Source organism: Rattus rattus, chromosome 9, assembly GCF_011064425.1.
Source record: "Rattus rattus isolate New Zealand chromosome 9, Rrattus_CSIRO_v1, whole genome shotgun sequence".
NCBI classification, from domain to species: Eukaryota; Metazoa; Chordata; class Mammalia; order Rodentia; family Muridae; genus Rattus; species Rattus rattus.
This window is the reverse complement of record NC_046162.1, coordinates 70,717,513-70,742,225: the sequence shown is the minus strand read 5'-3', so window position 1 is coordinate 70,742,225 and position 24,713 is coordinate 70,717,513. Positions and strand designations below refer to the sequence as shown.

Sequence of the window (24,713 nt, the reverse complement as noted above, 5' to 3'; positions counted from 1 at the left end):
AAAATGAAGGCACAACATACCCAAACTTAGGGGATACAATGACAGCAGGATTCTTTCAGAGGCAATTATGACCTATTTGTGCTATCAAGAAAAAAAAAAGTGCTATTCCAAGAAGCTCCCACCAAAGATTTCACAATGGACCCAGAAAAGTGGAGTAAATGATTGAAGAACGGAGTTCTCTCTGTCCTTTCCGAAGCACAGCAAGGTAGCTTCTGTTTACAGAAGTGAAGGTACACCCCGAAAGTGGTTTAATATTTAAGCACCTCTGTATTTGTGTGTCTCTCTTCAGCAGAAGACACTGCTTTGGAGGAGCTAGTGGGACCCATCCACAATGATTTCTCCAGCGCTCATCTTCTTCTCCGCCTTCCTCTGCCATGTTGCTATTGCAGGACGGAGTGAGTACTTCTTGCCTTGGAGAAAAATGATATCTCTGACCAATGAGTTTACGTTGGGGATCAATTATGACGGTTCTCAAGTCACAGTGGATGCTGGAGGAATAGCACCAAACTTACTTTATTCTCCAATATTGCCATTCTTAAAACTTGTTGGTAGGACACTCAGCCAAATTTAACCCCAGCACACTGACCCGTAACATGTTGATGACAGTAAGGTCTCCTTCGAATGGTCACTAAGGTCAGATGAGATCTTGCATGGGAAGTATTTGGTACAGAATTGGGTAGACCTACAATTTGTAAATGTCTTTCTCTTACATGCTAGGTGACCTTAAAACTGTGGATTGAGATTTTCTTTTTAACTATCTGGTTTGTGTCCTACTGTGTTCAGCCTGTCCGAAGCCGGATGAACTACCGTTTGCTGTGGTTGTTCCCTTAAAAACATTCTATGACCCAGGGGAGCAGATTGTCTATTCCTGCAAGCCAGGCTATGTGTCCAGGGGAGGGATGAGACGGTTTACCTGTCCTCTCACAGGGATGTGGCCCATCAACACCCTGAAATGTATACGTAAGTCTGAGATGCCTCTCCAGTTCTCTTCCCTTGTTTGGTTTCTGGGTATCTGGAGGGAAAAACCTTCTTCATTCTGCCCAGGGTGCCCAGGGCTGGGTGTAAGGTATCATACACACACACACACACACACACACACACACACACACACACACACACACACACACAAATCACATTTAGAGAAGCAGACAGCTAAAGAAAGTTAGGGGGGAGGGAGGAGAGGGGGAGAGAGGAGAGAGAGAGAGAGAGAGAGAGAGAGAGAGAGAGAGAGAGAGAGAGAGAGAGAGAGCAGGATCGATTGATGGAGAAGGACACATAACACAAGTTAAAAAAAAAAAGTGGAGAAGTGTTGCCAAAGAGACTCACGGGTAAACAGATGGGGAACGATCATGTCTTTGAACTTTGCCTCAGAATTGAAGCAGACTTAGTATTTCCTGAACTGAGTATAAATCTATTTAAATTATGTATATGTTTACGATGAAATATAGACATGTTACAATTTGACAATATAAATTTTATGACACATTATTTCATGGTAAAGGGTTGTCTTCATTTATTCCTTGGAACATGGCTTATGATCCTGTTAGCCATTTTTCTTAACACAGTGCCGTGTGCTTTAGTCTTCTGAGAACTTCCTAGGTAGCTGAGAATGGACCTGAACTTCCTACCTCTGAGAGCAGGGATCACAGATGTGAACCACTGCAGCCAGCCCTCAGCTTAATTTCTATTGTCAAATATTAAGCAATCAACCAGATTATTTTGGCAATTATATATGGTAGCAAAAATAGTGAGATGACACAATCAGAGCTCTGATGATTTTGATTATAGAGATATGACCTATATCATATTTATACGTGATCGTGCAAGTGATTCTAGTTTGTTCTTTATTTTTTTAAAATCTAAGTGAGTTTTCTGGAAGTACCAGGGATTAAATCTAGGGACCTGTGTAGGCTAAACATGATGTGTTCCACCTCCACACTCCTACTCCTTAAGCCTTTTCCATTTTTAATGGAAAAATCACTTTGAATCGGTCATGACTCTTATCACTAATAATGTAATTTCCAAATTATTTTTTCATAGGCTTTTGCATCATTGCAAAGAGTATATATAATTTTGTGTTTTTCCATTTTTAAATCTTTAAAGTGACTGTCTCTATAACCTTTATAATCTGTGTCTATTGGCTACATAATAGTTCAGTTGGTGGTTTAGTTTGCCTAATTAAAATAGTTCCATAACAATGACCGTTTAGACTGTTTAAATTCTGTTCTAAAGGCTATCTCAATACATCTATCATTCCTCCCTTCCTATTGCTTTCTCAGAACAGTTATTAGTAGTTACTGGATCAAGAGATTGAAAGTTTACAAATCTATACTTCAACAGAGATTTACCAGCCTTTCTCTTTCAATTGCAGCCAGAGTGTGTCCTTTTGCTGGAATCTTAGAAAATGGAGTTGTACGCTACACGACTTTTGAATATCCCAACACCATCGGCTTTGCCTGTAACCCTGGGTAAGGATCGCAGCGAGATGAAGCAGCTGGCAGACAGAGCACACATCCGGGTCCTTCAGCCACACAGCACAATTGCTCTGTATTTTCTCTCTAGTCTATGGGTTGGGCTTGCCGGATACAAAATACATTTAAGTTCTGCTTTTACCAAACATTGTGGTGATGTTGAAGGTGGGGCAAGAAGTAGAAAACATATCATCAAATGCTATAGGAGACCAGCACTCCGCCTTCAGTGCCCCCTTGCTAATCACTTGTAGGAGGAGACAGAAGGGAAGGGAGTGAACCTGGACCATAATTCTTTCTCATCTCTGGGGCAGCTCTTAGCATATGACTAAAATATAGTAGGAATGTGGCTGGGATTTTAGTTATAAGACCGACTGGCCAGTGTGGTAGGTAGTCTTTTGAAGGGATTCTGTGGAGAATACTGGAATATGGTGATACAGAACCTACTTCTCCTTTAAAGAGTGTTTTTCTTAACTACTGTTCTGTTGCTGTGAAGAGACACCATGACCATGGCAACTCTTACCAAAGAAAGCATATAATGGGGCTTGCTTACAGTTTCAGAGGCTTCATACAGTATCAGCGTGGCGACCCGTGATAGACAAGGTGTTAGAGAGGTAGCTAAGTTTCTACATCTGGATCCAAAGGCAGCAGAAAGAGAGAACCACTGGGCCTGGCTTGTGTTTTTGAAACCTCAAAGCCTACCCACTGTGACACACTTCCTCCAACAAGGCCACACCTCCCGATCCTTTCAAATAGTGCCACCCCCTGGTGACCAAGCATTCAAATATGTGAGCCCATTGGACCGTTCATACTTAAATCACCACAGATCTATTTTATCAGTTTTAATTATGTTTCTGTGTTGGTGTCTGTGTGTGAATAGATACACATGAGTGGATCTCCACAGGGGCCACTGCCTTTAGATACCGGTGTTATCTGAAGAGGTTTGGAGTTACAGGTGAGCTGTCCAACAGAGGCGCTAGAATTCAAACTCTGTCCATCTGCGAGAGCAGCATACTCTTGACCAGGGAGCTGTCTCTCCAGCCTGAACCTGGTTCTGTTGGTGCTCATCGAATGCAGTGTGTCACAGTCTCACATGTCACTTGTCATGCAATCCATCTGTTTTATAAGAAGTGACACCAAAGTGACACCGTGGAGACTTGGAAACCCGTCTGTGAGGGAGAAAGCACGGGTCACTCCACAGACATGCCAAGCTGCGGGTGGGGCTGATCCCAAAGGCCCCTGGACAGGGGTAGGGTGCCGGTGGGGGCGGGGCTTCGGTGAGAGTGCTGAAGGTTCTTTGGCAATGGTGGTATGCACTCTTTACACATATTCCTGTCAGTGGAGCTAGCGAGTACCACAGCTTGCTGCAGTCTGACATCCTGTCAAAGAGCTGGTTCTCAGCTTCTCTAGGGAGCTGACAACTCAGTCAACTGGCTGCAAATAAGGAGTTTAGGGGTATCAGCCTCTACATTCCCCAACCACGAAACCTCCAGAGATTTCTTTTCTCTTCTTCTCCTTTCTCCTTTCTTTTTTTTCTTTTTTTTTTTCTGTTCTCCTCTCCTCCCTCTCCTCCCTCCCTCCCTCCCTCCCTCCCTCCCCTCCTCTCTCCTCTCTCTCCTCTCCTCTTCTTTTCTTCTTTCCTTACCTGAAATCTTGACTAGGCCACCCCATGAGTCCTAAGGACAAAGGCCACTAGAAAAACAGCACCGTGAGACAGAAAAGAGGTCACTATATTGGGGGTATAATAGCATGTGACTCTAGTGGCAGCCACTGGGGAAACTGAGGCAGGAGGATCCCTTGAGTTTTCCTATTTGGCAACATGGTGAGTCCCTGATTCAAAACAAATTAATAGAGTTAAGGGTGGGGGGTCTCAGTGGTAGAATTTCTGTCTTCTCCATATCAGTTCAGTCCCTAGCACATTTCTAATGCCAGTGAGGGGGTCACTTCACTGGTTGATACATTACATTTTCCTTTTCCAGGTATTATCTGAATGGGACTAGCTCATCTAAGTGCACGGAGGAAGGAAAATGGAGTCCAGAACTTCCTGTTTGTGCTCGTGAGTCTGTGGGTTCCACTTGAGAGTTAAGGGACACGTTGGTCTGTCCAGTAATTTCCTGGTCTTAGTACTGTCAACTCCACAATCCAGAAACGATTTGTTCCCAGATAGACCCTCCCCTGCCCTGCCACACACACACACACACACACACACACACACACACACACACACACACACACACACACAGTCCTGATTCAGTGAGATAGATGATTGGTCTCTCGTGGGAATGCTCGCCTTGATATCTCTGTACTCTAGACAATGCAGCAGCCCACCCTCGAATGGCAGGCTAGAAGCATTTTACTTATGAACTCCTTTGTGTCTGTTGCCTAGTGAGCCAGTACCTGCTGTGTTTGCAAACTACAAAGCTCCCTCACTGTTTTGGCAAAGGGAAGGTCTGGCATGAATCCATCAGGGCCTGCCATAGTTTGGATAGGACTTGGGTGGGTTGGTTTCTTCTTCTTCTTCTTCTTCTTCTTCTTCTTCTTCTTCTTCTTCTTCTTCTTCTTCTTCTTCTTCTTCTTCTTCTTCTTCTTCTTCCTCCTCCTCCTCCTCCTCCTCCTCCTCCTCCTCCTCCTCCTCCTCCTCCTCCTTCTTCTTTTCTTCTTCTTCTTGTCACGTTGGGGGGGGAGCCAAGCCAGAGTCTTGCACATGCCAGGCATGGTGTTTTCTCTCTACCTTCTCATCTACACCACGGTCCTGTCACAGAGGACTTCTGCCAGCAGCGACTTCAGACATCTTTTCCTGTTAGTGCGTTCTTCCTCATTCATTAATGAGATAACTGGTTCCCATCTTTACCAAACATGAACTGAGGCTCTGCATGCTGCATTTTGAGCTTATAAGGCAGTAGTTCTCAACCTTCCTAATGCTGCAACCCTTTAATATAGTTCCTCGTGTTGTGGTGACCACCCCCCCCCGGCCATAAATTTAGTTCATTGCTACTTCAGAAGTGTAATTTTGCGGCTGCTATCTTACACCATGAATCTTAATGTAAGTATCTGACACGTGGGATATCTGATATTCAGCCCTCAAAGGGGGTTACAACCCACAAGTTGAGAACCTCTGCTGTGAGGCTCAAGGAGAGGATATCCCTGCCCCAAGTGAACAAATCTACGAATAGAGATAAGGACAGTCCTTCATAGCAAACTACCAAGTACCTGTATCATAAGAGCAAGGCCTTCATGACTTACTCATGACTTAAGCAGTCAGTGGAAACTCTGGGTCCATCTCCATAGAGACAGTCCTTTTCAGGTATCCTAGCTTGAGGTGTATATAACTCCAGTCTTTGACTAAGAGGCCCAGACCAGTCATGGATGTGGTCCTTTAACCTTTCAGGGACACTCGTCCCAGCAAAGTAGAAAACTTAAGTAATTCTAGATAAATCCTAACCAAATTGAAAGCAAACCACGAAAAGTATTTAAAGATGAATTGAGTTCTTTATCTACAGTAAGGCTCACCAAGGCTCATGTAAATCTCTCCCTTTTAAGCATCTCTATGCCAATTATGTAAATTAACTGTGTCTTCCAATTAGGAAGAGAAAATCTACTTTAAACTCGAGCTAATCTGAATGGCCGAGTCTCGTGCTTACAAGTGCATAGCAGTCACCAGGATTGACATCTCGTAGGTGTTAACCTGTAGATGCGGACTCAGGTACCTGGTGTGGTCTGAACTTTCAATAGGCTGCCAGGCCAGTCAATGACCGCTCTCTGAGAAGCAATGACTGTGTGTAGATCATGTTAGTCATGTTTTCATCAGCAGTGTCTTTATGTTAGTACTATAAGAGTCCCTGGATTTGTGGAAACCCTATTTACCGTCAAGGCGTGCTGATAAGCCTCTGCCTGTTCTCTGGGTTCCTTCATGTCTCCATGTGTAGCCTCCAAGTCTTCATTCCCGACTCAGGAGGTGTTTGTAGGAACAAAAACTGTACTAGGGGCAGAACTTGGAGCCATAAGCAATACAGAACCAAGGATCTCAGGGTAGTATCCCAGCAGTGTCTTCTATACATTCTAGAAACATCTTTCATGGTAGCCTTTATGTCAAAGACGTGCAGGACACTGGCTATAAAAGACAAATTAACTATGACAAGAAATATATTGCTGTGATTGCCACCTCTTCCTCCTTTTCCTCCTCCTCCTCTTCCTCTTTCTCTCCCTCCTTATTCTTCCAGTTGGCATAGTTTCTGACTGGTTGGCAATTTGATTTGACTTTTTCTTACTTGTCATCAACAATGGCTTGCTTTTACCCTGTGATCAAAGTTTTCACTTCTTCAAGTTCATTCTCATATTCTCTTTCATTCTGAAATGAGCGTATTTTAATTTTTAAATTATTTCCTTGGGGGCTGGAGAGATGGCTCAGTGGTTAAGAGCACTGACTGCTCTTCCAGAGGTCCTGAGTTCAATTCCCAGCAACCACATGGTGGCTCCCAACCATCTGTAATGAGATCTGATGCCCTCTTCTGGTGTGTCTGAAGACAGATACAGTGTAGTCACATACATAAAATAAATAATTGTTTAAAAAAGATCATTTATTGGCGTATGTGTAGAGGGCCAAGGATTATCTGTGAGAGATGGTTCTCTCTTTCTGCTACGTGTGTCTCATGGATTGAACTCTGGTCTGAGTGAGGGAGGCAGCAAATTATTTTTATGTACAAAGATATCCTGCCAACCAACAGAGCCTATCTATCTATCAATCTATCTATCTATCTATCTATCTATCTATCTATCTATCTATCTATCTATCTATCCATTATTTGAGACTATGTCAGGCTGGCATTGAACTCATACATACACACCTGCCTCTGAAGAGTGCATTTCAAAATCCCAGTTTCCATAGAGATGACAGCGATCTCTCTTTGCAGGCATCACCTGCCCGCCACCACCAATTCCTAAGTTTGCAGCCCTTAAGGAATACAAGACTTCAGTTGGGAACAACTCTTTTTATCAGGACACAGTGGTCTTTAAATGCTTGCCACACTTTGCCATGTTTGGAAATGACACAGTTACGTGCACAGCCCATGGAAACTGGACCCAATTGCCAGAATGCCGGGGTAAGTGGCTAAGACAAAAATAAGACAAAACAACTGGAGTAGCATAGAAACACATCTGTGAATGTGTCGAAAGTGCCGACTGCCAGGAACATTCCAAATTCCCTCCCTCAACAAACTGAAAAGTTATTTTGATTTTTGCTTTCTTTCTTTTTTGGAGGGAGCAGGTCTTTTGAGAGAGGATTTCTCTGTGTAGCCTTAGTTGTCCTGGAAGTTTCTCTGTAGATCAGGATGGCCTTGAACTCACAGAGATCTGCCTGCCTTTGCTTGTCAAGTGCCAGGATTAAAGGAGTGCCTGACCACTGCCCAGATGCTTTGTTCTGAAAAAGGGGTCACTGGTGTCCCTTGTGTCACTTTTCCTAGGGAGACATGAATAATGAAAGGCCGAAGAAAGATACCACCTGAGTCTAGCCTAGGGAATTAGAGGTTTATTGGCGTTATTACAGGAGAGTAGGCGAGGGGTTACATGCATATTCCGTGACTGACTCAAAGGCAACGCCATCACTGAAAGCCCACTTCCGCATGCGTGGGCGATGATATAAAAAGGCTGCACCCCTGCCGCTTTCTGCCCTGTGTGCGCAGGCTGCACCACCAGCAGGAGAGTCTTCGCCAGCAATTGCCACTAGTGACGCAACCCTGGGTGGGGGCCGTGTAGTTCCCTTTGCTTCTTGAGTTATGTGAGTGCCTTTCCTCCTTTAAGGAGGGGAAATTTCAATCCTGAAGGAAGTTCTATACAATAGCCTGGGCTCACCCTAAACTCCCGACGTAGCCTGAGATGGGCCTCTAACTCTTACCCTCCTGCCCCCCAGTGCTGAGATGATAGGTGTACGCCACACCACGCTGTGTCTACCGAGTGTCTACCACGCGCCAAACAGTGTGCATTGCACCCGGGGTTTTAAGGAGAATGAGGTCAGCTTCTGACGTGCAGGGTATTAATTATCTTGCAATTAACGGTCTGAAGCGGCATTTCCAGAGGTCAAGACCCTCGACGTGTGGGCTTTGGGTCATGAGAGGAAGTTAAAGGAAAGGTGTCACTTGCACATCACTTGCAAAGCCAGAGAGGCATGAATGGACTTGTGTCTAGTGACAGCTGGGTCACCGGCGAGGTGTCCCTGGAATTAAGGGATGCAGGTTTTAAAAACTGGGTTACGGTCAGATTGGTGGCTATGACTTTATAATCTACCTACATTTAAGAATCACTGCAGTGTTTTTTGTTTTTTGGTTTTTTGGTTTTTTTTTTAATCTGATTTATTGGCTAGAAAAAAAAAGAGACTTCTCTCCCTCTTCTTTCCTATCTACTTTTTACACTTGATCTTAGCCAAAAAGCCGAGAAGCGATTCCTATCTGCTCTTTAGATAGAAGTTTGTGATGGATGACACTTCAGGATGAAAACTCAAAGCCCAAAAGCTAAATTATTTATTTTTAATGTGTTTTCCCCTAACTATTCAGAGTTCTCTGAGTGTAAGAGAACAGGGATAGAATCAAGCACTGGCTACCTAGGAACTGCTTTTCGCTCACAGGAGCTCTCAGCGGCTCTGTGCAGTAAGGGAAAGACGAATGTGGCCTTCTTTGCAACTATCAGAAAATGCTAGAGTTACTAACAGTTTTTAAAATTTCTTTCTTTCTTTCTTTCTTTCTTTTTTTTTTTTTTTTTTAACTTATTACTTTTTTCAGAAGTAAAATGTCCCTTCCCTTCAAGGCCAGACAATTGGTTTGTGAATTACCCTGCAAAGCCGGTGCTTTCTTATAAAGATAAAGCTGTATTTGGTTGCCATGAAACATACAAACTGGATGGCCCGGAAGAAGTGGAGTGTACCAAGACAGGAAATTGGTCGGCCCTGCCGAGCTGTAAAGGTATGGAAACGTGGGTTAGGTCCTGTAAGGTACTGTGAGTGGACCACACTCATTCGCCAGTTTCTTGTTCTAGTTGATCTCCATTTGTTGCTCAGACTTGTTTCATGGAATTGACGTATAAATGCCCTAAGGATTCAAAGCCCACGGGGGATTGTCACCCTTAGGAAGGTTGCTTAGCACTCGGCTATAGGAAACAAGCAGGTTGTCTGTAAGCCTTGGTAAAACCGTGGAAGACCACGGTTTTTGCTTGTATTTTTTTAATTAATTAATTAATTAATTAATTTATGTATATGAGTACACCATTGCTGTCTTTAGACACACCAGAAGAGGGCATCAGATCCCATTACAGATGGTTGCAAGACACCATGTGGCTGGGAATTGAACTCAGGTCCTCTGGAAGAGCAGCCAGTGCTCTTAACCACTGAGCCATCTCTCCAGACCGCTTGTGTTTAAGTCTGCCCATGAGTACCCTTTTAAAAATATTTATCTTACTATTTTTAAATTTGTGTGTGGGCAGGTATGAGCGCAGGTGCCCGCAGGGATCGGAGCTGTTAGGTTCCTTGAACTGGAGTTAGCAGCAGTTGTGAGCCACCTGATGTGGGTACTGGGAACAGAACTCTGGTCCTCTAGAAGAGCATCTCGTGCTCTGAACCACTGAGCCATCCGTCTCTGCAGCCCAAGCATCCCACTCACCCCCACCCCCGCGCCCCGACTTCGGCTCTTTCTTGTCAAGGCTCTCTTGTTGCAAAGATTAATCACACCTCTAAGCTAGTTCAAGGAAACAGGCTTGTTATAATAACAAGAAAAATGCAAACGAGGACCTGAGATACAGCACATCACCATCCTCTCCCATCTCTGTGTCCCTTTCTTTGTCTGAACTCCTTGACTCTACGGAAGGTAAGGCATCCATCACCAGCTGGCTTCCCTTCCTTGAGATGTCAGTTTCTTTGGAGTTGGGACTCTGTTCTTGATCCTGTCAGTGCCATGATTTGCATAATGCAACAGTTATGCAAAGAGCAAGCGTGGAGCGCTCTATCTCTGCCCACAGTGAACTGTTTAAACAGAAGAGGAAAGCAGGCACGGATCCTAAATGATGAATGGCTGGTGCTATGGGCTGGAATATCTTAGAAGCAGAGTCTGGGCGAAGTGTTCAAGTGCAGTTGATTCATGAAGCCAGTGTCTCAGAAGAGAGCAGGACAGGGAAAGTAGGGTAGGTGTTGGCTCTCAGGCTTTGCTGTACATCAGAGTCCTGGCATTTGTGTGTGTGTGTACGTGTGTGTGTGCATGTGTCTGTGTGTGTTTGTGCATGTGTGCTTGTGTGAGTATGAATGCATGTGTGTATGGGTGTATGCATGATCGTGTGTGAATGTGTGTGCATGTGTGTGAATGTGCATGTATGTACATGCATGTGTGCTTGTGTGAGTATGAATGCATGTGTGGGTGTATGCATGATCATGTGTGCATGTGTGTGTGCATGTGTGTATACATGCATGTGTGCATGGGTATATGCATGTGTGCACATGTGTGAATGTACATGTGTGTGCATGCATGTGTGCTTATGTGTGTATACGTGCATATATATATACGTGTGTGTGTGTGTGTGTGTGTGTGTGTGTGTGTGTGTGAATGACATGGTGTTACTAGACAAAGAACCTTGGGAACTAGGTAGCATTGAAAGTGGCAGTAAGTCTTCCCCAGGGAAGAACCTTCTGTCCCCACCAACTGGTTATCCAATATCATGTGGTCAGCACTGAAATTATATACATACAAGTAACATCGTATGGGCTGAACAGGTTGTATTTATATATTGAGGAGTACATATGCATACATGTATATGTAAAGAAATTAAGAATGTCTTATTTTTATAGTGTGTGTGTGTGTGTGTGTGTGTGTGTGGGTGTATCTGCATGTCTGCACATGCACCATGACCTACACATAGAGTTCACATCACAACACATTAGAGTTGACTCTTTCCTTCTGTCATGTGGCCTGGGGAAGGACATTGCACTCAGACCATCGGGTTTGGTGGCAAGTATCTTTATCCACTGAGCTCTTGCTGGCCCTGAAACAAGCTTTTGGTCAGGAGACATTGTGAGCGGTTAGCAGGTTCACCTCAGTGGCTGGCTGATGGGTTGCTGATCTGCTCCATCACTGGGGCCTGAGTGCAGCTCAGTTCTGGTTTGCATCAAGGTCTCTTTCATAGAACCCAAGAATCTGCTGCTGTTCTGACCTTACACCATCCCAGAAGGGCAGAAGTGACAGAGAACATCTCCTGCCAATCACATTGGTATCACATATAACTCGTTTCTTGGGAGCCTCTTGTCTTGGCCTGTTTAGCTCAGTTGTGCTCCCCTACTAACCCAAAAGTTTGCATGCTTTTTTTGCTAATTGTATCATGTATTTATTTTGTGTGCACGTGCGCATGTGTATGTGGGCTCACATGCATCACGGTGCCTCTGTAGAGGTCAGAGGACGACTTGATACAGTTTTCTTCCTCTACCACATGGGTCCTGGGGATTGATCTTTCAGGTCACGAGGCTTGGTGGCAGGTGCCTCGACCCACTGAGCCAGCTCACTGGCTGGAAGTAAGTTAGATTATCTTTATCAAAGAATCCATGGGCCATTGTCCTGACTGCAGGTGCTCTCTCTTTCAGCATCTTGCAAACTCTCTGTTAAGAAGGCCACCGTGTTGTACCAAGGGCAGAGGGTGAAGATCCAGGACCAGTTTAAGAACGGGATGATGCATGGTGACAAGGTTCACTTCTATTGTAAAAATAAGGAGAAGAAGTGCAGCTACACCGAGGAGGCTGAGTGCATAGACGGCACCATCGAAATCCCCAAATGCTTCAAGGGTAAGGCTGCCCTGGGCAGTTTAGCTGCCACTCCACTTGGCCCCGGCTATGGCCAGCATTTAGGTTATGAGTGACTTTGAGAAGCTAAGGCTAACTGGCTACTGGGTTTTTAAAAAGATGAGTGATAGGGAAAACTCAGATGAAGCAGAGAGCTAGGATGGTGGTCAGCAAGGCCCAGCGATCCTCCTGTTTCCAGCCCTCACAAAAGTGGTGTCGCCATGCCTAGCATTTTACATGGGTGCTAGGATCTGAACTCTTATGCAGCAAGTACTCTTAACCACCGAGCCGTCGTCTCAACCCTGATCGATGGATATTTTGTGCATGGCATAGGATAAGTGCTCAACCCATGGCATTATCACAACTACAGATAGTTAGAACCCTAATGAGTAAGTTCTCACTGCCCAAAAGATAGAAGAGCTTTGGCTGCGAGGATGGACTGGTTGGTAAACTGTCTGTTGCACAAGTATAAGGGCCTGGGGTTTGCATCCCAGAACCTATTAAAAACTGGCTGGGTACTAAGCTTATAACTCCATGGTTGGGGTAGAAGAGCTGGAAGGTAGAGAGCCTAGCCAGTCAATCAGCGAGCTCCAGGTTCAGTGAGAAACCATGTCTCAGAAAATAACGCGGATAGATAGTGATAGAGGTAAACACCCAACTGAGGTCTAGCCTCCACCCTCTGCACGCACACAAGTGAGCACTCACGCACACGAGCGTGCACACACACGCTGGAAGAACGCTACTGAGACATTAATTATAAAATTGACAAAGCGTAATAGGCTTTACACAAATCAGTAGAGAAACGCCTAGAAAAGGTTAATCTAAAAGTCAGAATTTCATCGCTGTATTTTCTTCAGGCTGATTTTGCTTGCGGCCTTCAGACAGAGGCAGTGCTCTGGATTCCGCAGGGAGTAAATAAAAGGCGGATATGATTTCTCCCCCTTTTAATCTTGCCTGTCAGAGTTATATAAAACCTTTCATTTTCTCTTCTTGGAAATAAATGGCTTATCCTTGCCCATTTTTTTTTCTGCTCCCATCGCTGAGACCTCATACTAAACGATTTTATTCCTAGAATTAAATTTATTCAACACATGTGTAAGATTTATTTGATTTGGATGAGCTGTTTAGGTGATTTAAGAAATGACTGTCTCTCTTGTTTGTCTTTTCCCCTCCTCCCACAGAGCACAGTTCTCTGGCTTTCTGGAAAACTGATGCATCAGATGTGACACCGTGCTGAAGACATTTTCAGAATCAAAATTGAATGTCTCATTTGTATCTCTGCTTGTCTGAGGAATCAACTGAAATAGCAGAATAAACTACCGAGTTGCCTCAGTCATTACAGCGTGACCCGCACCGCATCATGGTTTTTAGCTATGCTAAGGGATCCACATACCCCAAGCATCTGTGGTGTCTGTCAGTGAAGTAGCAAGGTACCCACTAGCAGGGTAGCCCTGTTCCATTATAATACTTTTTACAGACCGGTTCATAGACCTCCAAGCCATTACGATCTATCTACTCATTACAACGACAACAAAAATGGTATGTTCCACAATTCTTGAGGATGGCCTTGAGATCTATATGGAAGACATGGTTCCTAGATAATTCTTTGAGTTTGAGAATCGTGGCAATAAAGGAATAAGCACGGCTTCCAGGTCTACAGAACTGGCCTGGAATACTTGATGCTGTGTTTACCTGAGGCAAAAGCAAGCAAACAAACACCCTTCCCTTACTCCTTATCATTCTAACATCTGGCTTTGGCATCCTTCTTCTGCCCTTCCCTTGTTCTGCTTTATCTGTTGGCTGAACTCACTCAAGACTCTCGCTCTTCCCCATGCCCGCTCCTACCATCACGAGGCTAGATCCCAGTTGAAATTCATGGATGCAGCAGACGTAGGCTCTCAAATTCTGTCAGACACTTCCACAAACTGTCTCTGGTTTGCTCACCTCTGCTCTCTTCAGTGCCTATTTCTTTCCTGGGTCCTCCTGCTGTAATGTGACCAAGCAGAGGCTTCATACTCCTGCAGCTGTACACTTGCATCCATGGTCCAAGGGGGCTCGGCTACTCAAGCTGGCAGCAGAACTATCACCCACACGGCACTGGTTTTTCCTGTGTGTACATTGCAAGAACTACAAGGAAGTGGAGCTTACATCAGGGTTCCAGAGAAAAGGAAACTGGGCGGGCCAGGCGATGTTTAGCAGAGCCATACTCTCTGAATATTGACCCTGAGGAGTCGCCGTGTGAAACTGTGAAGGCGAAAGCTAGGCTTTAGTCTCCCGGGATGTTGGAGATGCCAGGAACATAGGATGTCTGCAGAGGAAAGTGGCAAGCACCAAGTTGAGCCTGCCCCAGAGAAAAGTTACAGGCATTGCAAATGCTATGCCTACAGGGGAGGGATGCGCAAGTCTTTTGGAGCTCAAATCGTATTACTGCAGACTAATACCTGGTTGCTGGACACCGGTTTCAGAATTTACCCTTTATCCTGCTGAATGATGGTATTCCTTTGGGCCAATCTTTTATTATTCTTCCATTCCTTCCTACTAGAAGGAGAATATTTAGTTTGTATTGCCTGTTATTGTGTGTTTAACTTTCTTCTTGGTTTTAGAGCTCGCAGTTCACTGATTTAAGTCTAGGAAGAATTTGCACTTGGAGCTTTGGGACAGTGTTGGGGACTTCTGAAGTTTAGTTTGATGCACTCAGTATTAGGAGAGAGTTGGCTTGAGACTTTGTGGGGGCCAGGAGTTTCAGAATGTTACCACCGGAATGTGAAACATCCCCGAGTCTGTGTGTTTGAAAGCCCAGATCCCACTTCCTGCCATCGCTTTGAAGGTTTGCAAACTCTGGCAGATGGGGCCTAGTTAGCAGGAGGAGGTCGCAGAGGGCAAATTTTGGAAGTTATGTTGCTTTGGCTTCTCCTGTTGCCATGTGGACAAGCAGAGGCCTCACGTGCCTGCTGCTGTGCACAGAGCCTTTTGTCTTTCCCACCTTGATGGACAGAGATTCCTTTGAAACCGTGAGTATGAACAAGCCCCCCCTCTAGTCCCCCACGCATTGATTTTCCTGGGTATTTTGCTGCACTAAGAAGAAAAGTAGCTAATACAGTGTTCCAGGGTAATTAGTCAGAGCCGGCAATATACACCTGGCACTTTGTTACCAATGTATTTTCTGCAAGGAACGTCCGAGAAACACAAATGTCTGTTGGTCGTCAGATAAATGATTTCCCTTGCTTTTGCCATTTTACGCTTAAAAAAAAACCCCACCTACCTTTGCATTGTCTTCCAAGTTCATCCAATCCCATCTGCTATTGTTTGGTCATCTAAAGCTGAAAGTTCAAAGGAGAAAAACGGGCTGAAAGACATCCACAAAGTTTAAATTCAGAGTTGAGATGAAAAAAAAATTCATTTATGGAGAGCTGGTCCTGCCTCTCACAGGTTGCAGTAGTCAGAAGAGTAGGCCCACACCTCACCTGGGCAGCACAGCAGAGCAGGCCCTGGTGTGGGTGGGGGTATGAGCTGAGAGCTGGTCCTGTCCCTTGCTGGGTACAGCATCAGGAGACTGGGCCTGGCACCTTTACTGGCAGCATAGAAGAACTGGTTCTGGAGGTGTGGGTGAGGGCAAGTTGGCCCCAAAAGTCTGAACCCTCCCCCTTGCTGGCTCAAGCATTTGGGTGAGCTAGCTGGGGCAGTGCTGGAGGTCACCCTGGATGTGTGGGAGAGCTGGCATTGTGACCAGTTCAGTTGCCACGCATGTCCAGACCCAGGACTTTGACTTCGCCACCCCAATCTCTTCCTCATCTGTGAACTGCTGGATTTCATGAAAGTCCTGAAGATCCAAAGCTTCAGGGTCTCCATGACAGAGGGCAACAAGATATCCAAGAGGAGTCTTGGTAAGGATCTGTATTGATGGTGTAGCAGAAACCCGAGGCCTCAACCCAGACCAAAGTCTCATTGCAATGGATATTTGCAAGTAAAGGTGTGTAGATAAAAGGGTACACTGTGTGACAAACAGTGACACACTCCAGCTTCCACGAGGAAATGCTTTTTAATGTCTTGTTTATTTTTGTGTTTTGTTTTCTTTTGCGAGAGAGGTTGCAAGGGCAGAGGACAGATAGGAAGGGGAAGGGGAGATGAGTGGGACTGGGGTGCGTGATATAAAACTCACAAAGAATCAATATAAACTTTCAAAGTTATTCAGATTCAATCTAGAAAAAACATTTGCAGAAATTTCTGGATTTTTCAACCAAGCAACACCCAAGATATTCATTAACCTGCCCTTAACCAGGGGCAACTTGTTCGTACATTTTCTTATGCAATTAAATACATAGCTTCAACAGAATCCATTTAGAATTAAGACATTCTAAGCGCCGAGTACATCTCTCCTTCCTAAAACAAAAATATTGTAGTGACATTTTTTGTTTCATTTTTGTTGTGTCCCAGTTTTGTTTCTGATGTGATAAAAATACTCTGACAAAAAGCAGCCTAGGAGAGAAGGGTTTGTGTTATGTCACACCCATCATGCAAGGAAGTCACAGTTTCGGGACCTTGGTCACCTAACACAGAAGCGCCACAGTCAAGAGCAGAGAGAAATGAACACAGGCGTCTTTGCTTGTGCTCAATTCTTCTACTCTTACCCAGTTCAGGGACCCCTGCCTGGCGAACAGTGCCAACAACGATGGGCTGTCTTCCTGCATCAGTTAAACGAGATGATGCCCACAGACATAACCACAGGCCACCCCAATGCAGACAGTGTGCCATGGGGACTCTCCCCATGTACTCTGGGAAGTACTGGGTTAACAGTAAAAGCTGACTGCCCCGTGAGTGATCGGCAGACACATGGGAAGGAACACGTCCTCCAGTGGTCAGTTTGGAGCAGGGCACTCCGTAGCTCTATGTTTTCAGGCAACTTCTTTTTAAAGGAAGGATTTTCAGGTAAGTTTGCAGTTCCACCCTGCAGACCATTAGCAGGTAGAGTCTTGTCCTTCAGTCACCAATGTCTGTTGTCCTGGTACAAAGTGCAGTCTCTCTTGTTTCAAGCTATTTAAAAAGTTTTGAAATTTGAATTTGATTTTTATTAAATAAATTTATGTATATATCACTTAGTACCAGGCCTGACAACTGGAACACACACACACACACACACACACACACACAGAGAGAGACAGAGAGAGAGAGAGAGAGAGAGAGAGAGAGAGGAAATTATGAACAAGTTTTTCTCTGTATTATTGCTGCCTCCTAGTGGCATTTATTGGGTGTATTAGAGTTGTCTGAAGAAACAGAATTGATAGACTGAATACACACATCTATACAAACCTCTCCTCAGTAATGATGATAAGATAGTGATATTGGCGAAAATGGGATTCATTAGACTGGCCTACAGGCTGTCCTCTGGGGAGTCCAACAATGGCTGCCTCGTGATGCAAAGGCTGAGAATTTGATTGTTCAGTCCAGGAGGCTGGAAGTCTCAGCAGTCCTAGAAGATCCTTGGAGAGCTGCTGGTCGTCAGTCTACACTGGACTCCTGAAGAAGTTGGTCCTAATCCAGGCAAAGGAATGCCTCAGCAACTGGATAGATGAATTTTCCATGGAGAACAAGGGCAAACAGAGAAAAAGCAGAGAAAAAATGAAAATCTGGCTTCCTTCCAGATTTAGGGTGAGTGTCCTGCTTCAAATACTCGGTTTAGGAAAATTCCCACAGGCACGCCCACCAGCCTGGGTTTTGTGCCTACAGATACAGTAAAGTTAGCAGACAATAGAGCAGTCGCACTGGGTCTCAGTGTTCACAAAAGACGTGGGGAAGAAATTGAAATGTCCTCGTGTCAGGTGCTGAGCAAAATTTTCCATATGCGCCATCCTTGTCAGTTGCTCCGTAAGGAAGCTAGAGAAGTCGTCTAACTTCTGCCTCACATCGCGAAGGAGCCTCAGAACACAGATACCCAGACTTCAGAGCTTTGGTCTTTGACTGGAGGCTGTACATCCGGTTGAGGTCTGATCCCCCTCCATCCCCCCGTAGCTTGCTGGACGTAGCTGTGTTGGAAAGCGGGGGATTTTGCAGCCTAGTGTCCCCGGAGGGCAGGTAAGATCACTGTGCAGAGCAGACTGGAGTGTGCCTTGCTAACTGGTTGCTCTTTGTTCCAACACTGGCCAGGGTGACATGGAGACCTCTGGAGGCATGAGTTTCTCCAAGACGTTGGGTTAACAGGAATAGAATCGGGAATATTGCTTAGCTCTGGTTTAAATTAAGGAGCCCAGAGTACTGTACTAAAGGTAGTGACCTTTTCAATTGTTATTAATGAGGAGCAGAAAAAAATGCCTTTTCCTTTCTGTTCTCTTTAAACTTCACCCATTTGTGGTGAAATTTATACTTTTGTGGTCTCTAAATAGAAAGTTCTGAGTCATTTCCCATCCAATTTAAGGAATTTACTGGTTATGGGGCTGTTCTGATATCTGCCTTTGATATGTTCATATAACAACAACACAGGGATGATTCTCAGTATTTGGAAGTTGCTTCCCATCTAGATAGTTAAATCCTTTGAGATTTCACTCCTATTTTAAGAGTAGATAATGGTGGAACAAGCAAGATAGTTCAGTGGATAAAGATGTTTGATGCCAAGCCTAGTGACCTGGGTTTGACTCCCACAGATAGTTTTCTGACTGCTCTTCCCAAACATATATGATACATACATAGATACAGGTAATAAAAGCTAAAAAAATAAAAATGGCGAATCATGACTAAAATTTCATTGTACAAACTACCAGCTTTACATAAAAGGTGTACAGAGCCACCGATAGTTAAATTTTAAAACCATGGAAGATCTTTGTTAATCTGTCTTAGTTACTGTTCTGCTGCTGTGAAGAGACACCGTGACCAAGGCAACTCCTATGAAAGAAAACATTTAATTTGGGACTTGTCTGCACACATCATCATGGTGGGGAATATAGAGGCACTCATGGTGCTGGAGTAGCTGAGAGCTGTATGTGCTGATCCACAGGGAACAGGCTGAGAGACTGGGCCTGGCAGCCTGGGCTTTTGAAAGCTCAAGCTCCCCTGCCCCAAGTGACACATAGCCTCCAGCAAGGCCACACCTCCTCCAATAAGGCCACACCTCCTAATTCTCCCTGATAATCCTCCAACTGGGAACCACATATTCATATATATGAGCCCATGGGACCATTCTCATCCCAACCACCACATTATATCATGTCAAATTCCTCAAAGTGAACCAGGAGCAGAAGACATTCTACCAGACTCTAGAAGACTAAAAAGGGCTAATAGGAAACATTAACATTTTCAAAGAGTAGCAAATGCTAATTAAAAAGTGATATATTTTTTAAAGATAAAATTTGTACAGATCCAAAAAGCTGTTAATGTGACTCTGACACTCTCTCAGACTGCTGCATGTCTTACAGATTTGCAAAATAATATTAATGAGTAATTTGGGAGGAAGGCTGGATTGCTTTTTTATGTCCATTGAAAATCTCTTACATAGGCTGGAATGATGACTTAGTCAATAAAGCAAGTTCTTGAAAGCACAAGGTCCTACATTTGATCCCCAGTGACTATATAAAAGCCAGGCACAGTGACTTATAACCCCAGGATGGGGTCAGTGGGGGAGGGCAGGAAGTAGACACAGCATCTTGGGCCAGACAAGCCGCAAGTTCTAGATGCAGTGAGGGACTCTCTCAAAAAGTAAGATGGAAAGAAAGGCAGCTGCCATTGACTTCTGACTGCCACACGTACACACGTGCATGCATAAACACAACACATTCAAGTGCCTACATAACACATACAAGTACCTACATATATAGGAAATAAATCTCTTTTGTGTTTGTTTTTGTTTTTGAAGACAAGATTTCTCTGTGTTACAGCCCTGGCTGTCCTGGAGCTCACTTTGTAGACCAGGCTGGCCTTAAACTCACAGTGATCCTCCTGTCTCTGCCTCCCAAGTGCTGGGACTAAAGGTGTGCACTACCACAACCAGAGAAACAAATCTCTTATACATTGGCAACTAAGACTACAACAAAGATTTTCTTACCGAAATATTCTAAGAACCAGAATTAGTAACTATAGGAGAAAATTAAATTATATCCATATGATGGGATAATAAGGTTATGTTTAAAAATGATTGTGTAAAACAGAGTATTTGAACATATGTATAAATGTATACATGCTGACCTTGGCTACTTTTTAATGGTAAAATTATGTCAATTTTCTTTTTTAAACATCTCAGCATTTTCCAGTTTACCTACAATAGCATGGATAAAGATCTGAAAAAAGATGCAATTGAAAATTCATAGCTTAGTAAGTTAAAACTCCATCTGTTTGTAGCTAATTCTCGATTATTCCAAGAGTGGAAGTGATTGATGGTCCACTACAGTGAGTCAAAGTCTGTAACATTTAGTTTTGAGTCTTGTCTTTTCAGGGTGTTTATCACTCACACTGGACAAACTCACGTTTAAGGTTTTGAAACCTTGGCCTCAAAATACTGAAGAAAAGAAAAATGAGCCATCATAACTCTGATCTCCATTAATATTTTCCAAGAGTTATTTTTGGAGAGATTTGAGGGTAGATTTGAGGGAGTAAAATTCCTTCTCTCATTTCCTCTGCTATGAACTTGACTTAATTACATTTTTCCTTTGTTCCTCCCCCTCTGTGGAAAATATGTGATGTGACTGCACGTGTAAATGCACATTTGTAGGTAGGTAGGGGTGTGTGTGTGTGTGTGTGTGTGTGTGTGTGTGTGTGTGCGCTTGAGGGTTGATATTGGGAGTCTTTCTTGATCACTCTCTCCCTTATTCACATGAGGCAGGCTGTCTCATTTGAACCCAGAGCTTATCTGTAGGACTTGCTTCACTATCCATTTTGCTATGGGGTACTATCCACACCTTCTGAGTGCGGGAATTATGGGCGGGAACTACACCCACCTGGTAGGGGAACTGAGCCATGATCCTCACACCCAAACAAGCACTCAGTTACCCACTGGGCTGTCTCTGTGGCTGAGGTTTGTACGTGCATTTACTGGTACTACACGGTGTTTTGAGATATACATGCATTGTGGACTGAGAAAACTCACATACACATCGCTTTATGTACTTACCCATTTTACAAGGAGAGCACTATAGCAATATACCCTGAGTTGAATTTTCAAGAATACAATATACAACTCTCTCCTCCTCAAAAAAGGTCAAGAGGAAGAAGATGGCCCTGGTCCCACCATCGTGAAGTAGGAGGTTTAAAAAAAAAAGTGGCAAATCCTCTGAGAAAAGACTTAAGAAGCTCAGCATTGGACAAGATATCCAACGCAAGAGAGATCTGATCCCCTTTATCAAATAGCCTGATACATCCAGCTGCAACAGCAAAACAAACCACCCCCACCTCGCACACAAAAAACCTCTATAAGCAACTCAAAGTACCTCCTGCTATTAACCTGTTCTCTGAGGCCCTGGACTGTGAAACAGCTACCCAGCTGCTTAAGGTTACCCACAAGTGTAGGGCAGAGAGGAAGCAGGAGAAGCAGTAGAGGCTGCCAGCCATGCTGAGAAGAAAGCTGTTGGCAAAGGGAAGTTCCTATTCAGAGACCCCTGCCCTTCCAGGAGGAGCTTTTAAGGTCACTAATTTGGCAGAGAATAAGAAAGCTCTGCTCTTGGTGATTGCACACAATGTAGATGCCAGTGGGCTGGCGCTCTTCCTGCCTGCCCTGTGTCATAAGATGGGGGTCTCCTACAGCATCATCAGAGAGAAGGCCAGGCTGGGTTGGCTGATCCACAGGAAGACAAGCACTACTGTTGTCTGCACACAGATTAACTCATAAGACAAATCACGCTGGCTGAGCTGGTGGAAGCTATCAGGACCAATTACAATGACTGATAACAAGAAGATCTGCCTCCACTGGGGTGACAATGTTCTCAGTCCAAAACCTATGGTTTGTATTTTCAGGCTGGAAAAGGCAGGGGCCAAAGAACTTGCCACTGAACTCGGCTAATTGTACACTGCTAAATTTTCTGTACATAAATATAAAATTAAAATGGCCTTTCAAAAGGTTCAATATAGAGCTATGGCCCATAGTCACCACACTGAATGGTGACTATAGTCCTCTTGAATTTCTTTCTTCTACTTGGAAATCCGCATCCTTAGATCAGAAAACGCCACCTCTTACGAGTGGTCTCTGACTAGACTCGTTTCTGCATATGCGGGTTTTACAATCTGATTCTTGGTACATATGATCTGGATTGTGGGACATTCCTCATCTGCGAGTGTGTTCAAATATCCTTTGGGAAACCAAATATTCTTGAAAGCATTCTGCATTCTTTCCTCTGTAGCACAAACTGCCTCTGAAATAATGAGCAATTGCTGTCTCTTCCAGGGAGGTGGATTCCAAAGTGCACCTTGAAAGAATATGGTCTCCCTCTGGAGGCTGAAAACAACTAATTGCAAACAAGCAACTCCTCCACTTTCCTTAGGTAAACTTGAGAATAGGCTTCAAACCGTGCTTCTGTGAGGCTTGGCACCACGCTGAGTCAATCGCCAAGATTCTGCAGAAGGAATTCTGTTGTGAACTTAGGTGAAGAGCAGCGGCAGGCACGCTGAATTTCATTTAAGGGGGTGTTCTTTGCAATTTAAATTTTGTTTCTGTTGGTATTTTAAATCACCCAGTTCAGAGCTTCCAGAAACATACAAGATCAAAGAACACCACTACACAGCAATGTAGACAGCCCGAGGTCCTGGAGACTTCCTGGGAAGCGCGAAAATACATTCTTTCCCCCACTGGATGGTACAGAGTGGATTCTGTACAGAGTGGTAAACAGAAAGCTCTTTAACTTCAGTTCAGGATCTTGCAGGGTTAGTGTTTTCAGACTTATAATGGTTCTAAATAACAAATGAAAATATACTGCTTCATGTCGTGAATAATTCACCTCTGTGAGTGTGAGCTACCAAGGGTAAATTCTGCCTGCTTCGGACTTACTCATCGGTGAAATGTCTGTCTGTTCAAAAGACAGGCTTTTCTTCCAATTATTGTCCAGTAGTTCCATCACTTTTGAGTTTTTCTTGTTCTTTCTTCTCAATCTTTAAAGTGTTCACAAACTACTGAGTAAGAAGCCGGGAAACTGCAGCGTCCGTTGTGTAGTCCAGGGATCACAGAAGATTAAGCCTGGAAACCAACCGTTACCCGCAGGGTGGGCTAAATCACGCGCTGGGCGCCTGCGCACTGGCCTAGACAGTTACCATAGCAACGGAGCTGCTTGCTGGGGCCATTTCCCGGAGGGTGGGGAATAGCGAGGGGGGAAGTCTCCGCCCCTGGCATGCTAACTGCCCGAAGGGCGGAAATTCCCGCCCCCTCGGACTTGAGGGGTAGTGATAGACGTACCCCGGGGCGTCGCCATGGCAACAGAGTTGAATGCCAGCCGCAGCTCGAGGGGGCGGGACAGGCAAGCTTGATAGTTCCGCCCCCCCGGCTTGCTGGACGGCGGGCAAGGATTTGAAACCGTTCGGCTGTGGCGGCGGGGCGTCGGCGGCCGAGTGGACGGCTTGCTTGTTGGGGCGCCAGGTTCTCTCTCTCTCTTGTTTCTTCCATCAGTAATTCCCTCTCCCCTCCTACCGCCAGGTTCTGAGTGGAATTTTGCGCGGGATGGAGCCCCCGCGCGTGCGGGTTGGCCCGGGGAGGGGCGTCACCCGCAGGCCCGGGACCCGCGCTTGCGGCCTGTGTGGCGCGCGCCCCGGCGGGGTCAGCAGCCGAACGATGGCCAGGCAAAGTTCTCAGAAAAGTTTGGGCGGGCGGCATGGCAGAGCCCAGAGCCCTGAGGTAGGGGCTTGCGGTTGTGAGAAGAGATCTGTGTCTTGGAGCAGGTAGGAGAGCGGCCGGGGCCTGGGTGGGCCACGCCGGCGCCGCTCCCTTTGCCCACACCCGCGGAGGAAGTGACCTCCCGGAACTTGACCCTGCAGTTCTTAAGTCCCCTCAGACCAGTCAGAGGAGGAGAATCAGATTGCAGGCCGGCTCCGAGAAAGTCTTGACGAACAGTGAGCTTGCAAGGACCCAGCCCCAGTCCTGGCCCTTTGGGGAGACATACAGTGTTTGTAGTGATCCAGAGAACAAGTCACTAGGACAGCTGACCTTTCTTTTGTGTTCCAGACAGGGTCTCACTGTGTAGACCTGGCTGGTCTGGGATTCACAGAGATTCCCCTGCCTCTGCCTCCTGAGCACCCCGCCCCCCACACCTCCATCAGTGTGCTGATGTTTTTATGACTTGTCTTTACTATTTAAAGATAAATGAAGGTAAGATCGAAAAGGCAAGCAAAATGCCAGCGAACCCCATTACACAGTGACCACCTCCCCAGTGCCGAGCAAAGCAGAGAGGAGGATAATTTTTTCTGTGTTCAGGTCCAGCTGATTGCCTACCGGATTTGGGTCAGGTCCTTCACGCCGTTAAGTCCCAGCTTCAAGCCTGTTAAGGACA

At 45.0% G+C, this 24,713-nt stretch overlaps 2 protein-coding genes across 3 annotated transcripts in view; both read left to right on the top strand.

Annotated features, from left to right (window-relative positions):
• The first annotated feature begins 232 nt into the window (after positions 1–232).
• Positions 233–13,603, top strand: Apoh (apolipoprotein H). 2 transcript variants are annotated; one of them, XM_032912220.1, is made up of 8 exons: positions 233–395; positions 784–960; positions 2,372–2,468; positions 4,448–4,524; positions 7,379–7,567; positions 9,239–9,418; positions 12,073–12,270; positions 13,449–13,603. In XM_032912220.1, the coding sequence occupies exons 1-8, from the start codon at positions 332–334 to the stop codon at positions 13,502–13,504; spliced, it is 1,038 nt and encodes a 345-aa protein (XP_032768111.1). In that variant the 5' UTR covers positions 233–331; the 3' UTR covers positions 13,505–13,603. The 2 variants fall into 2 exon arrangements, with proteins under 2 accessions (XP_032768111.1, XP_032768112.1); XM_032912221.1 differs by having other exon boundaries at positions 332–395; positions 928–960.
• A 9,969-nt stretch (positions 13,604–23,572) lies between these two features.
• Positions 23,573–24,713, top strand: part of Cep112 (centrosomal protein 112) — a 436,808-nt gene continuing 435,667 nt past the window's right edge. The window contains 2 exon segments of the mRNA XM_032914210.1: positions 23,573–23,707; positions 23,710–23,806. Coding sequence (XP_032770101.1) covers positions 23,657–23,707; positions 23,710–23,806 — 148 coding nt within the window. The 5' untranslated portion in view covers positions 23,573–23,656.

Excerpts from the sequence above, each read along its gene's own strand:
- Apoh (XM_032912220.1), top strand. The coding sequence starts at position 332 with ATGATTTCTCCAGCGCTCATCTTCTTCTCCGCCTTCCTCTGCCATGTT. Across the intron at positions 961-2,371 it reads CAACACCCTGAAATGTATAC|CCAGAGTGTGTCCTTTTGCT; the intron begins GTAAGTCTGAGA and ends TTTCAATTGCAG. Across the intron at positions 9,419-12,072 it reads GGCCCTGCCGAGCTGTAAAG|CATCTTGCAAACTCTCTGTT; the intron begins GTATGGAAACGT and ends TCTCTCTTTCAG.